The sequence below is a fragment of the Camelina sativa genome, chromosome 6 (genome assembly GCF_000633955.1).
Source record: "Camelina sativa cultivar DH55 chromosome 6, Cs, whole genome shotgun sequence".
Taxonomy (NCBI): domain Eukaryota; kingdom Viridiplantae; phylum Streptophyta; class Magnoliopsida; order Brassicales; family Brassicaceae; genus Camelina; species Camelina sativa.
Genome location: NC_025690.1, coordinates 22,303,134 through 22,316,985, shown reverse-complemented (window position 1 = coordinate 22,316,985; position 13,852 = coordinate 22,303,134). Strand labels below are relative to the sequence as shown.

The following is a 13,852-nucleotide window of genomic DNA, read 5'->3' as shown; positions in this document are numbered from 1 at the left end:
CCACATTCGGCACTGAAGCTTATGTAATTGCCCCAGAGTATTATTATATTTGCTCTGAACCAGAGAGTACATAGAACATGTAAACTGCAAGGAAACTTAACTTGAGTTATATACTCCTGATTACATCAGTTACATTATAATTGTTTATTTTTTTTTGAAAAAAAATACATGGTACTTAATGTTTCAGAATAACATGATACAGTAGGGGATCAGAAAGAAGAAAAAATAAGAAGTATTGGAGTGGACGGCTTACTCTGCTCGTCTCATAATCCATATGCTTTCTAAGGTATTAATAGTTAGCCTACAGCTTGCACTATGGTCATCTTGGCAGTAATGCACACTTGTACCTATATATAAACACCGGAAAGTTAACCTTATGAGATTTTTATCTCTTTGGTTGTCATTTGCCTGTCTTCTATTTATTGTTTGCCTCAAATTTCGCAGGAGCATCCTTATCTTGGCGTGGACCCTTTGCCCAGTGCGTCTTGCAAAAGTGTCTTGAAGCTCTGCAGGAACATTTCCCATTCAACTGTTGTCATGTCCACGAAAGAAACACCTTTTGATTCATCATGGTTCGCACCAATCGGTGAGCTCTTGCTCCTCACGTTGCATTTTTCTCTCTTTTCTTTTGCATTTTTCTCATGATGAGTAATCCGCTGGTTTTGTGAAGACAACATCGAAGCAGTGACATTGGTAGCGATGATGGTGTTTGCACGTGGCCCTCTTGGAACCAAAGGTGGTTTAGATACAGAAAATACCTCTGAAATCTCCGCTTCACATGGGGTATCTCCACCTTCAAACTTAAACATTCCACACTCTAGCTCTGTGTTCACTTCATTTCCTTCCTGACTATAGTCACCGCCTTTGCCAGTTTTGCCAACAACACTTGCTTTCGCTTTGGAGCAGAGGGTCTCTAACAGACTGAAACTCTCTTCACCCCTGGAGAAATCCCGAGTCATCTTCTCGCCTATCTCCGCGAGACAGAGCCCAGCAGCCGCAGCGTGTTTTAAGAAAACCGTGCAGACGATGAGGACCCTTATGGCAGATTCTGGCAAAGAGTGTAGTTCAGTTCTTAGAAGTTCTGCGTCTTTGAAAGGGTCCAGATTAGATATATACTGCAGCTCATAGTCGGTGAATGGAACAAAAGCTTGAGGCCAGTTTAGCCACTCAAAGTAAGGATCATCTAGGAATTCAGGGAGGCAGAGACCATGGTCAATAGGCACAAGCTCAGCGGTCCCAAGTCGATTATAACACTCTTTTTTGTCACATCTCTTCACTAGCATATTTCCAGCATGTCTGTCAAGGTTCAGGACTCTTACATCAAGTATTCCAATCCTATGAACCGAGGTAACCGTGAAGCTTCCTGGACCCAATTCTCCCGCATCATAATCATGACCCACAAATCGCTGCAAGGAAGCAACCTTATAGGGCATGGAGGAGTACGAGAAGGCGTCACTGACATGAAACGGGACATGTGAGATACTAACCAAAGCTGTTGGTGGAACACCAGAGAAGCCTTGGTAATCCAAAAGGTAAGCAGCTAACTCTCGGATACCCGTCTCACCAACAGGAATTGAATGTTTCATTCCCGGTTGCCCGAGCATCAAGTTTCCAGACTTTTTAGGATTGTTAAAGGCCAAAGGCTCTTCATCAACCGGTTTAGCCACAGCAATGTTATGTCCTTTTCCTGTTTGCAAGAGATAAGCACCTCCCATGCCACTTGGTAAAAGCAAAGGCTGAGCTCCAGAAACCATAGCCATAGTCACCTCAGCCACAAGGGCACGAACCGTGGGCACTCTCTGGCCACCAAGAATCTCAATCCGTGGAGCCGTGGTTGATTTGAGTTCTTCCTCCATATTAGCAGACGCAGCTATAGAGAAGCAAGGAGAGGAAACGCTTCGAGGGATGTTGTCATCTTCAACCGAATGATTAAAGGATTGCGCGAGGAAGTTGAAGTCAAGGTTGGTAAGGGATTGAAGTCTGCATCTTTGAGAGGATCGGCTGAAGTAAGGGAACTTGTCACTGAAAGGATCAATAGCCACGGCCATATCCGAGATCAATGTGGGCTTGCAGGTGATGATTATGGTCGTAGCCAAACAATTCATGCCAAACCAAAACTTTTTGGCACTCCTATCTTATATATATTTACACAACTAAAAAAAAAAGTTTCGTAATTTTTTGTTTTCAAAAACCTACAAATCAACTTGGATCTATATACAGCCACAAGATGGTGTGTCCTTTGCTTCGGTTGAATCCATTGTGCCCTTTAAGTATTCGCTCCTCCAACCATGAATCGCCGCAATTTTCTGCAAAACAAAAAGAAGAACAACAAGAAGATAAGTCACATGGGAAGCCTTTTTAAAGAATGATCAAGAAGAGAAGATAGCTTGCACAAGAAGAATTAATTTGAACGAACCCTGAATACGGATGAAGGCATTCAGGGATAGAGACGGAGAAAGATTGAAAAACAGAGAGGAGCGTCAGAGACACCGACACCGTCACCGGAAAAAAATTCTGTCTTTTTTTTTCCTGAGACTCCCCTCTTCCAGAACGATACTTCTTTCTCCTTTCCTTTTTTTTTTTTGGTTTTCTTTTTTTCTCTTTCTTCAACCCCTTTCTTCTAAAACCTATTTGTAATTATGCTATAAATGTCTCTCTGCTTTGTTTACGTTTCTGATTTTCCCGCGTTTTTAGGATGGAGGCGAATGCTAAAAATAATAATTAACAAACAAACAAAAGCTTAAAAGAAAGCTACGTTCTTATCTATAAGCTATGGCGTTTGTACCGAAAATTAAGGATTTTATTTTGGACAGGAACAACAAATACAGAGTTTTGATGATGCCTTATGGACAATATAAAGTTGAGCGAGAGCAGAGAGCTTGTACTATTTTAAAGTGATAATAACTAATAAGCAAACATTTGTGGTGTGGAACCAAGAAAGGAGCTCATAAGACTTATTGCTTCATGGGTTTGGCTTTGTTGAACCATTGGCTATAACTTCTCCCTGGTTCTTGTTGTTGTCTTCACCAGCAGCACTACCAGGAACTGATCTCCCACTGCTCAAAACTAGGTTCTTGATGGTTGATTTCAGGTCTGTGTCTTTTATAAGGGAGTCCAACGTCACGTGTACGCCTATATGCACCACAAAAAAGTTCGCATCTCAATTGAAGTTAAAACTAATAGTGCGGAGAGTTTGTGTGTTATTAGTACTACTTACGGTATCTCCAGTAATGTTTAGGGTTTGTTGGGTCATTGATCGTCTCCTCTGTTGCAGGGCGAGTAGTGTATTCTGCTTTTAGAGCCATCATATCCTAATTGTTCCAGGGGGAAAGAAGAACAAACACCACATATCGTTGTTGAGCCTGATAAAAAGTTCTAATAAATCTGAGAAATCTGACTGTGGTGATGATTACCTGAAGAGGGAAAATAGCCCACATAGATGGAGCTTCAACATGTTGCCTCAGAATGAAATGAGTTATCTCTGGAACACACTGACTTGGAGGGATTTCATCTACACCAATCACTTCCTTGAAGTAATGTTGTCTTCTCTCTTCGTCCTCTTCCCACCAAGCCCGCAGTGTAGAGCAGTCGTGGCATGATGGAGCACACACCTGACAAATATAAAGAGATACTTTGAATAATGCGGTGAATCACTTATCCATTTAAAATTTCTCAGGAAATGAAAGGAAGCTATAAGTGAGTAAGACAGGATTCTGAGAAAAAATATCTAACCGTCATATAGCCATAATTAGAGGGAATCCCAAACTTCACGTCGGACTCACTGGGCATGCGCTGGATCCGAAGGCCAACCAACCCCAGTTCTTGCATAACCTGAGTAATTAGGAATTTTAGCGCATGCTTCTACACAAGTTGTAAAACAAGAAGTTGGATATGAACCAAGAGCAAGGAAAACAGAGGACACATACAGGATGCACACAAGATGGAATAAGACCCAGATCCTCCCCACAGGCCAGCATGTTAGATGAATTTAACAGTGCAGGCAAGGTTTTCAAAGCATTTTTCCTCCATAGATCCTCTTGGCGTTGGAAATAGTAGTCATAGTATAGTCTCTTCAGAACATTTTTGCTGTATCAGAAAACCTTAATCAGATTTTCCCATATTGATGAAAAATAGAAAAATATCAAAGGAACAAGATCAGACTTCTTGATTTAGGAAGGATACTAGCGTGGTTGGGGAAAAGGTTTTGGAAGTACCTGTGATCATCCAAATCCTGGAAGCTTGAAGTATCCTCAAGATTAAAGCGAGGATAGAATTTTCTTGCATCTTCTGGATCTTTGATCAGAACAACATTCTAGGGACACAAATTCAACAGAAATAAAAAAATTTGCGAACAGTTGAATCGAGAGAGACATAAAGTGGTTAACAAGGAGAAGAAATCTAGACGCGCTTGTGATGCATAAAACTTTACCCGTAATATGTCAAAGACATCACGACGAACTTTGTCCTCATTTTCTAGCAACAAAGACTTCTCAGCTAATGACTTCAGCTTTGCTGCAATCTTCTTCTCTGTGTTGCAGTCTTCCTTGAACTAGAGTAGAATTAAAGGAAACAAACAAGAAAGTTACTATATCCACTGATAGAAAAAATACCAAAACGTTTATGACAGAAGGAAGACAAGACTTGGTTATCCAAAGGGTTATGGAATAGATAATGTAGTTCTCCAAAGGAAATTGATCTCCAGATGAGGAATTCACTGACCTCATACAAGTCCTTCTGAGTTTCATTTAGAAAGTTTGACGCAATAAAAGGCCAAAAATCTCCAAATTTCTCCTGAAGGGACAGACCAATGACATAAATCAACAGAAAGGTAAGGATATATTATGAGGTAATGGCTGTAACTTGAAACTTACAATTTACTAAATCTGCGCTGAAAGCTGATCATAACAGGTGTGATGGAAAAACTAACCTCAAGAAATTTCTTCTGCACGTAAGGCTTGCTTAACCGGTCAAAATCCCATATGCCCTCCTTTTCCAACTCTTCCTGCGTCAGAAGAAGTTTTATCATTCTCCTTAGCTTTAAAGTAGCTCATCGGCTGCCATAAGCTTTTAATAAGTAAACCTCAGAGCCAAGTTCTTTTGAATAGGCATGTAGCATGTCTTGTGTACCTGACTTAACGGAATAGATGGACGGAACTTCCCCACTAAACCAGTCATAGCATGAGCTGGAAGCTCCCAGATTCTGAAGAAACCTAATATATGATCAATCCTATATGCTGTGAAATATTTTCCCATCTGCAAAGCAAGTACGATCTTGTCAGCCTTTAGATTTTCAAAGGGCCGTGGTCGGTAAGGACACTATTGCCAACCTGTGTTAGGCGAGCACGCCACCAAGCATAGTTGTCTTTGGACATTTCCTCCCAGTTATAAGTAGGAAACCCCCAGTTCTGACCATTTTTGTCAAAATAGTCTGGGGGTGCTCCAGTTGACGTATTCATGCGAAATAGATTCCTGTAAACCCACGTATCAACACTGTTTCGGTCAACCCCAATAGGTAGGTCTCCTTTCAGCACGACACCTCTCTTCCTTGCATATTCTGCTGCTTCTGACAACTTTTGAAAACGTAACCAGCACACACTTTTAGATGAAACACCCAGTAATCGACTTCACTTACAAGAATGGAATAGAAGTTGATAAAATACGAATCAGAACATACTCACTTGTACATGTAAATGGTACTGAATGTAGTAGTGGAAGCATATGGTGTTATAATGCAAGCTTTCCTTGGATATCAATTTTTCAAGCTGTGGCATTATGATATTTGGAGCTGTGAGAAATTACTGAAACTATCCAGGTGAAATACATCTGGAAAGCTTGAACTAATGCGATCACTAAACTTGATAAGATAATACCTTGTCTTCTGTGTAGTCAGAAAAAGTCCCCCATTGACTATGATCTGAAGTCTCAAAAAAATCACGGAGAAAGCAGAAAGCCGCATATGGTTTCAACCAGCCCTTTCCAAGAAAACAAAACTCAGTAAGTCAAATGAAAAGCTGAAGTGAGCCTTCGGAGGTATAAGTATGCAGGCATATATCTATGGATATGAAGGAAACAATATCAGATTCTGAAGCATACCTCGTTCTCCGAGAAGAATTTCTGGAAAGAGCTTGAGTTCAACGTCTGGTCTTTCTCTAGGTCAAAGATCTTCTTGGCAATTGAAAGCTTAGATTCCATGGTAGCCTCATAATCAACATCCTACAAGTAATAATCTTTAAAAGATCAATTTACACTCCAACTCTGACAGTAACAAACTAACATATGAACCATTTACTAGCAGGAGTTCAAACACATCATGCTGATACAGACACAAGACTTTGAAAATACCATATCTCGTTTCTCTGATGCTATTCTTTTCAATTATCCAAGAGTCTAAAAGTGAGAGAAAATGACAAACTATGAAAGGTCTGACAAGGGACTGATTACCTTCTTGTCCAGTTGCTTCTTTGCCTTTTGAATTTCCTCCTGAAAGGGAAAAAGAAAGATCAGCTAATTTATTTCTTGGGAGTGGTTCTCCCAGACTACAAGAAGTGTACAAACTTACCTTGATAGCGTCTGGCAAACATTCAGAGAGAGCCTGTACTCTTAGATATAATGGATGCAATGCAAACACAGACAACGAGCTGCAAGAGAAGCAAAAATCCAAAAGATGAAAGAACAAAAAGAATGAACCAGACAGTTTTAATGAGTTGATATAGACATTTTAGTAAATAGAGACAGATATTCACCAGAGCCTCAGGCTTAGTCATTAATTATCAACCAAGTATAGGAAACGCAAGGTCCCAAAAAATAGTTAAGCAAAAGTCTAAACCTAAGAAAAACTATGAATGATCATAAATTCGGTAGTCAAGAGAGAATAACAACAGGACATCTGGAATATTTGTTTCCATCTGTTAAGTGAGTGACAGCAACCCTTTATTGAACTTCTGCAAAACTAATATACGTGCAATACTCATACCTGTAGGGATACGAGTCCCACCACATCTTATGCACGGATGTGTCATTTACTGGTAAAAGTTGTAGTAGATGCAATCCGGAATCTACCGACCAGTCAACCAGCAACTTCAGATCGAGAAACTCCCCCACACCAACATCATCTTCTGACCTAACAGAGAACATGGGAACTGCAACACCAGCACCCCTCCATGGCATGGCCTACATGTAAAATTAAATAATTTAGACAACATTGATCCTGTCACATCAAGAGCTAGTTCATAGCTTGTCTCTGTTATTTACCCGAAACAAGCCATCTGACATGACAATGTATTCCTGTTTACTACCGATGGAGTGAAGAGACAACTCCCGATTGCCACCAGATTCAAAACCTATGTTGCCTTCCTTCTGAACTTTACAGTATCTATATGTGAAATAACAGTTAAGAACCCATCACGCAAAAAGTAAATGAGAAGTGAAATGTGAACTAGTTTCAACTAATTAGTCTGAAAGAAAATAAAGAAAGGATATTTGATAGGAAAGTCTGCTTTAGGGATCAAGCAATCTGCTTCCCATATGGAATCATCGACATAGTTGAGTCTAAGTCCATTTTCGACTTTCCATTTCCCCAACTTAGCTGGGGTGCCTAGAACATATACCTGCACATGCCATACACAAAATTATGGTCACCAGACAACATAAAACTCAAACATGATAATAAAGAAAACCTAAGATCATAGAGAAAGGCTTACAGATGTTCCCTCTCCAATGTCTGGACAACAGATTTTGAATTGGATAACAACTGAATCTATACACATGGTTCAAGAGACCCCAAAAGTTAGCCACGAGATCGATCAATAACAAATAGAGAATCTCAGAGACAATGGTGTGATAGATTCAAATAAAAAAGTAGTACCATCTTGATCCGACTTATTCTCAAAGACCCCTAGAGGTTTTTCTACTTTCACTTGGAAACTGTGGTCGAATATAACATCTTTAAATGCGCTTCTAAATGGAAGAGCTTGATCCCCAGTCTGAATTCAAAGGAACAGAACATCTCAAGGGCAAATTATAAGCAGCAAGAAATAATCACAAGAGCAAACAAATGAGATAAAACAAAAACCCCAAACCTGCCAGAGATCACGAAGCTGAACAGATTCTCCACCAGTCAATGTCTCAGGCACAACGAGTTTCCTCTTCATCCCAAACTCCGACCTTAGCACATTCTTGGAGTCATCCACCACGTAGTAACAATAGTCACAGCTAAACCCAGGTGGAACCGAGACAGAGCCGCTCCAGATGAGCTGATCATCATGCTGGGATGGCTTAAGCAGCAAACCCTTTTTCACATTCCCAGAACCAAGTCCAGGAGCCGAGCCACAGACCAGCAGGCTCTCTCCCCAGTGAGTGAAATACGGTATCGAGAAACTAAGGCTAACCATAGGTTTACTAGACTTGCTCGTGCTCAACGAAAGCGATCCTAGTTTCATCATTCTCTAAACAAGAAGAACAACAACAAAAATCGAAACTTTAGCAAAACCCAGATCACACTTACTTATCCGACGGAGAGTGACTCAAGAACCACAAATTAAAAGTGAAAAATCAACAAATCAGTAACACGCAAGCCATTAGAGTAATCGAAAACCACGGAAGAGAGAGAGAGAGAGAGAGAGTAGTAGTGAAGTAAGAAATTGGGAAACCGATGATCACCTTTGCTTGCTCAAACCGTAAGTAAATCTCAACACACGAGTCTCGAGAGAGTGACTGAAGAAGCTAAAAAGGTAGTAGTGTACTATAAGTGGCAGCTATTGATTTCAATTTTCGTAATATTCATTATACGCAATCAAAAATAGCTTTTTGTGGAAGATATTTTTGGTTTTCGTTCAATCGCTCTGCACCGTCAGTATTATAAAGCACGAGTCTTTTCTTCTTTTTCTTATTATTTTAAGAAGAGGCATGAAGAAGAAGAGAAGATCACGAGATAGATCGCGCAAGAGTGTCCAGACATTTTCCTTTATTTATTTCTCGATCAACTAAAAAATCTGAAAGTTGAAAACCCAACTAAAATGACATATTTGACAAAGCATATATAGAAAAGGATGATGAACTTGTTTTACAATTACAGTTCAGTTCTCCATTATTTATGTTGGTAAAAGAGAGTAGGGAGTGGGAGAGATAAGAGTGGGAAGCACAAGATAGACACACAAAGCATAGTAGTACGTAGAGAGACCAAAGCTTCTTTTTTTTTAGCTCTCACTTTTAGTAATCAAAAGGCCAGCCACTGTAACCCATATATGATTGTTGCTGTTGCTGTTGATGGTAGTTATGGTTCTCATCGGCTGTCTCCGAGTTTCTTGTGCCTCCACGGTTTTGAGTGGAGGAGCTTGAGCTTGAACCCGATGAACGAAATGGCCACAAGGATGAGAACGGATTCCTTCTTTCGTTGCCGTTCTCACGACTGTTACTACTGCTATTGCTACTTCTGTAGTTTCTGGTGGTGGTTCTGTTTTGACTGCTTGAAGGTCCTCCAGCTGATGGTAGCTCTTGGCGACAGACCGGGCATGAGTTGTGCTGAACTAGCCACGGGACGATGCAGTCAGAATGATAGATGTGGTTACACGGCATCTGTTTCGCTTCTGATCCTAATTCGAATTCGTCTTTGCAAACAGGACAGTTCGAATCCGATGACCTCAGATGCCTCTGCGCGATCTTGATGGTTGGCAATGCGTCTATTGATGATCTAGGTGCGGGTGGAGGGCCTCGGCGAGTAGTGCCAGCTGAAAGCTGCTCGAACAATTCTTCAAGACCAGGACCGAAGAAGTAGTCGCCGGTGTTACCACGTGTGATGCCAATGCCAGGTGAGCCGCCATTGAAGAGGGCTTCGACTGCATTGTCTCCAGATAGTCTATAAGGGACCTGACCACCAAAGATCAATAAAGGAGCCAGACCAGGAAAGTTCTCAGGACCTGAACTGATGGCTCTTCCTCTGATTTCTCTGTCGTGGTTCCTTTCGGCTAAGCGGTTCCTCATAAAGGCAGAGAAGGCATCCATGAGATCAAAAGTTGGATCACGTTGGACAACATCCCTGTTACTGTGAGCTCTAAACATATCAAATGGGCTGGTTTGAGGCATATCAAGTTCTTCAACGAATCCACCTCCACAATAAGAACATACAGGCTCTTGGCCGTGAAGCCGAACAGCACGCTGGCATCTGTGACACCAGTGGGTATTTCGACTGCTTGACATCTCTTTAGCTTCTCACTCTTCTTTCCTTCAGTGGGATCAAACAATACCAAAACAATGCAATGCGATCCTTTCCTTTGAAGCCCTTAGAAGAAGCTTAAGCTTATCTGACAGGTCTCAGTTATAAGCCTGCAAAAGTGGACATAAGTTGGTTTATCTAAAATTTATCCAAGTAGGCAAGCCAAGCCAAAGACTCCAGGAAAAAAAAATTCCCGCTTACCTCAAATTATAATGCACATTACAAGAATTAATTATAGGTCAAACTTCAATAAATAGAGTACAAAATTCTACTAACATAGGTTCCAACTTCCACCTGATCAAGAATACCAAAATCTAGACATGAAACCGAAGGTTTTTGTTTATGTCTTAACAGTATATACCCAAGGTTGAATCTTCACACCCCCATAAAACCTCCTAGCCCACAAACTCAAAACTTATACTAGTACATAAAAAAAGGCAAACACCTGAATCATTGAAGGGCAGGTAGAACAAATACTAGCAGCTAATTAACACACAAAGTTTGAAAGCTTTGATTTGCTTATATTGGACAACCCAAAGCCGACGAATATGAACTCGGAGTCTAATCACTTTTGTAGCTATATTTTCTCGAATGAGACAGCGAATAAAACTAGTCAATGCGACAAGCAACTAACAAGTAGGAACGGATTAATCAAATGAATTGCAGTAAAATATCAAAGTTAAAAACGAAAAGCAAAAAAATCAAATCACTGAGAAAGGATTCATAATTAAAAACAGAGCTAAGCTACCCCAAACGAAATCGAATGAAAGTAAAAAAAAAAAAAAAAAGGAGAGCTTTTCAATCCAGTGATCCAACACATGAACGAGTAAATTAATAATAGAAGGGAAAACAAAAACCTAATAAGATGCAAACAACTGAAAGACATGGATAACTTTGGTTGAAGCTCAATGAGAAGAATACCTCGTCATCAAGAATTATGGATCCAAAGGAGAAAACAAAAAAACAAAACCCTAGCGAGAGGATTCGATTTGGGGAAGAAGACGTCTGAGTACAATACACACAAACGACTCTAGAAGCATCTCTCTCTCTCTCTCTCTCTCTCTCTCTCTCNAGCTTGTTTCCTCTTTGTTGCAGGCTGAGCTGGGGTCGTGTTAATAGTGTTAAGGGATAGAAATTTCTGCTCAAACCTTAAACGAAACCAACAATGTTCAAGGTTGAATCTCTTGTTATGGGCAGCGAAGTAGATATCATGTGCATTCTTCATGATATCATTTTCAGAATGACCAGAGCTGTTCTGTCTCTCCGCAGCTGCGAATGCGGCACAGAACTTGTTAGTATGGTCATTTATCTTGTGCCAACGCTGCTTGCAATGTGTCACCAGCATCTGTTCCCCACCGTTTCTAGCGTGAGGAGTGTCACAATAGTATTTTTGAATCCTGCTCCAGAAGCTTCCTCCCTTTTGTTGATTTGCAACGATGGGATCTTTTGAAGTGTTGAGCCATGCGGAGATCAAGACTTCATCATCAGCAGGTGTCCATGTCTTTCTCTCCTTGCGCTCTTTTGGTGTTTCTTGCGAGCTGTGAGGAGAAGGTTGGGAGCTGTGAGGAGAAGGTTGGGAGCTGTGAGGAGAAGGTTGTGAGCTCTGTCCAGAAGGTGGATAACTTTCCCAATGAAAGTTATCATTTAAACCACCTTCTTCTTGACTGTTAAGCAAGTTGAAGTAAGAAGAAGACTGAAAGAAGGGATTATTAGAATCCATAGGAAGAAACGGATAAGGAAGAGAAGGAATGCGAGGAGAAGAGAAGATAAGAGCAGAGAAGAGAAGCGGGTATAGAAGATGATCAATGCGAAGAGAAGAGAAGAGAAAAGCAGAGATTAGAAGCGGGTATAGAAGAGAAGGAATGCGAAGATAAGAGATGCGAGTATAGAAGAGAAGTGAATATCATTTACAAGTGAGAAAGGGAAGATAAATGAAAGAGATTTATGGTTTAAAACCTTACTTGCAATAACTATCAAAACTTAAAGACCAAACAACAAATGTCTAATCACAATTTATGACAAGTACACATTACAACTACCAAATTAAACAAGAAACTATGAACAAACAACACTAAAATTAAATACAACCAACTACACAACAATGCTACCAATTTATTACAAGTAAACATTACAACTACCAAATGAGAAACCTAAAAAAAAACACAACCATACGAATCAATGCGAGACATCATACGAATGACATTGTTAAAAAAATTTATCCAAAAATCATACGAATGACAATGACTATCTTAATCAACCAAAAGTTGTATCAAAATCAATGTCAAAAACATTTTACCAACCATACCAATGACACAACAATCACCAAATTGAAAACCTTGATAAAAAAAAATTTAACCTATCTCAATGTTAAAAAAATAGACCGAGACACAAAGATGATGATCCTTTAACATTTAAGAAAAAAAAACCAAAGTTTAACGATACTCAATGTTTTAAAAAAATTTTGACCAAGACACAAACATGTTTATAAGATCAACAACTACAGCAAAGGACAAACGACACAGACACAACTCGATCTTCACACAGAGACATAACGATCCATCGAACAAATGAAAAAAACAAAAAAAACACCAAAGAAACATAACCTAAATCATTTACCCTAATTCAATATCCCTAAATCAATAACCCTAATTCAATAACCCCAATTAATTAACCCTAATTGAATAACCCTAATTCAATTACCCTAATTCGCAAACCCTAATTATCTAACCCTAATTCGATAATCCCAAATCCCTAACCCTAATTCGATAATCGGCGCCAATCAAGGTTAAATCTCATGTAGTGGGAAGAAGACTAACCTTATTTAGACGGATATCATCGGGAGAGAAGCTCGAACCGCCGGACAAGCTTCGGGTGACAGGGACAGATCGCTTCGGGAGAGAAGATCGAACCGCTGGACGTCTTAGGTATTGAAGATCGGACCGGCTTCGGATGCGACAGAAGATCGGCTTCGTTAATCTGGCAAGATTTTCCGGTGAAAAGAACAGAACGTCGTGGAGGATCGAATCGCCTTCGTGGTCGCCGTCAAGAGGGAGAAGAAAGAACTCGGGATGATTTTGTCTCCCGAATACATTTTTTTTAGACCTAGCTTATTCGAGAACAAATCACACGGCTACACGTGGCGAAGAGGACGGTAAAAAAACGTCCCCAAATAAGAACCGTTTTTCAGATATTGGGCTTTTTTCATTTAAATTTAAATCCAATAAATATTGGGGACGGGCCAAATCCACGCCATTGTGGATGGTCTTACAACACAGTCTCCTCTGGGCGAAGTCACACTATGCCACGTGTTTTTTTTAACATATGGACTCATCATCATGTAAAGAGTCTTGTTTTAGTCAATCCTAATTCTTCTCAACTTTTTTATCAGTTAACTAATTATTATGGGCCTTCTTGGGCTTTTTATGACTTTTTCGGACGAAAAGATAGGAAACATTTTCAGATGTGGTCTGTTACGAGGTAGAAGCATGGGATTAAGAAAGTAGTTAAGAGCCCATGTTTTAGAAATTGGTAATGGTGAAAATGACAACAACAAAAAAAAAAAACACAGCTCATGTTGTTTGTCTCATGGATTGGACTCATTCAGAGACTATAAAATAAAAACAAAAATGAGGTAATGAGAGA

At 40.0% G+C, this 13,852-nt stretch overlaps 4 protein-coding genes across 4 annotated transcripts; all 4 read right to left on the bottom strand.

The window, feature by feature from the left end:
* LOC104792952 (phosphatidylinositol 4-kinase gamma 1) lies at positions 159–2,695 on the bottom strand. The gene is made up of 2 exons (XM_010519227.1): positions 2,417–2,695; positions 159–2,306 (listed from the first exon to the last, which is right to left on the bottom strand). The coding sequence occupies exon 2, from the start codon at positions 2,103–2,105 to the stop codon at positions 453–455; it is 1,653 nt and encodes a 550-aa protein (XP_010517529.1). The 5' UTR covers positions 2,106–2,306; positions 2,417–2,695; the 3' UTR covers positions 159–452.
* LOC104792950 (4-alpha-glucanotransferase DPE2) lies at positions 2,779–8,879 on the bottom strand. The gene is made up of 23 exons (XM_010519225.2): positions 8,659–8,879; positions 8,079–8,444; positions 7,865–7,982; positions 7,701–7,756; positions 7,480–7,607; positions 7,252–7,378; positions 6,974–7,170; positions 6,560–6,638; positions 6,442–6,480; positions 6,094–6,213; positions 5,871–5,972; positions 5,679–5,762; positions 5,328–5,570; positions 5,128–5,253; positions 4,928–5,002; positions 4,720–4,791; positions 4,430–4,549; positions 4,215–4,312; positions 3,927–4,086; positions 3,733–3,831; positions 3,414–3,611; positions 3,218–3,311; positions 2,779–3,132 (listed from the first exon to the last, which is right to left on the bottom strand). The coding sequence occupies exons 2-23, from the start codon at positions 8,439–8,441 to the stop codon at positions 2,963–2,965; spliced, it is 2,868 nt and encodes a 955-aa protein (XP_010517527.1). The 5' UTR covers positions 8,442–8,444; positions 8,659–8,879; the 3' UTR covers positions 2,779–2,962.
* LOC104792949 (probable E3 ubiquitin-protein ligase RHC1A) lies at positions 8,983–11,285 on the bottom strand. Its single transcript, XM_010519224.2, has 2 exons — positions 11,132–11,285; positions 8,983–10,320 (listed from the first exon to the last, which is right to left on the bottom strand). Exon 2 carries the CDS (start codon positions 10,192–10,194, stop codon positions 9,208–9,210), a length of 987 nt encoding a protein of 328 aa, XP_010517526.1. The 5' UTR covers positions 10,195–10,320; positions 11,132–11,285; the 3' UTR covers positions 8,983–9,207.
* Positions 11,241–11,930, bottom strand: LOC104699358 (glutathione S-transferase T3-like). Its single transcript, XM_010414676.1, has one exon. The coding sequence runs from the start codon at positions 11,928–11,930 to the stop codon at positions 11,241–11,243; it is 690 nt and encodes a 229-aa protein (XP_010412978.1).

Bases quoted from the DNA above. Each gene is read 5' to 3' on its own strand.
- LOC104792952 (XM_010519227.1), bottom strand. From the start codon at position 2,105: ATGAATTGTTTGGCTACGACCATAATCATCACCTGCAAGCCCACATTG.
- LOC104792950 (XM_010519225.2), bottom strand. From the start codon at position 8,441: ATGATGAAACTAGGATCGCTTTCGTTGAGCACGAGCAAGTCTAGTAAA. The intron at 7,379-7,479 runs ATATCCTTTCTT...CTGTTATTTCAC, and splicing joins AAAGCAGACTTTCCTATCAA to ATATAGATACTGTAAAGTTC. The intron at 3,832-3,926 runs GTATGTGTCCTC...CTAATTACTCAG, and splicing joins TTCCATCTTGTGTGCATCCT to GTTATGCAAGAACTGGGGTT.
- LOC104792949 (XM_010519224.2), bottom strand. From the start codon at position 10,194: ATGTCAAGCAGTCGAAATACCCACTGGTGTCACAGATGCCAGCGTGCT.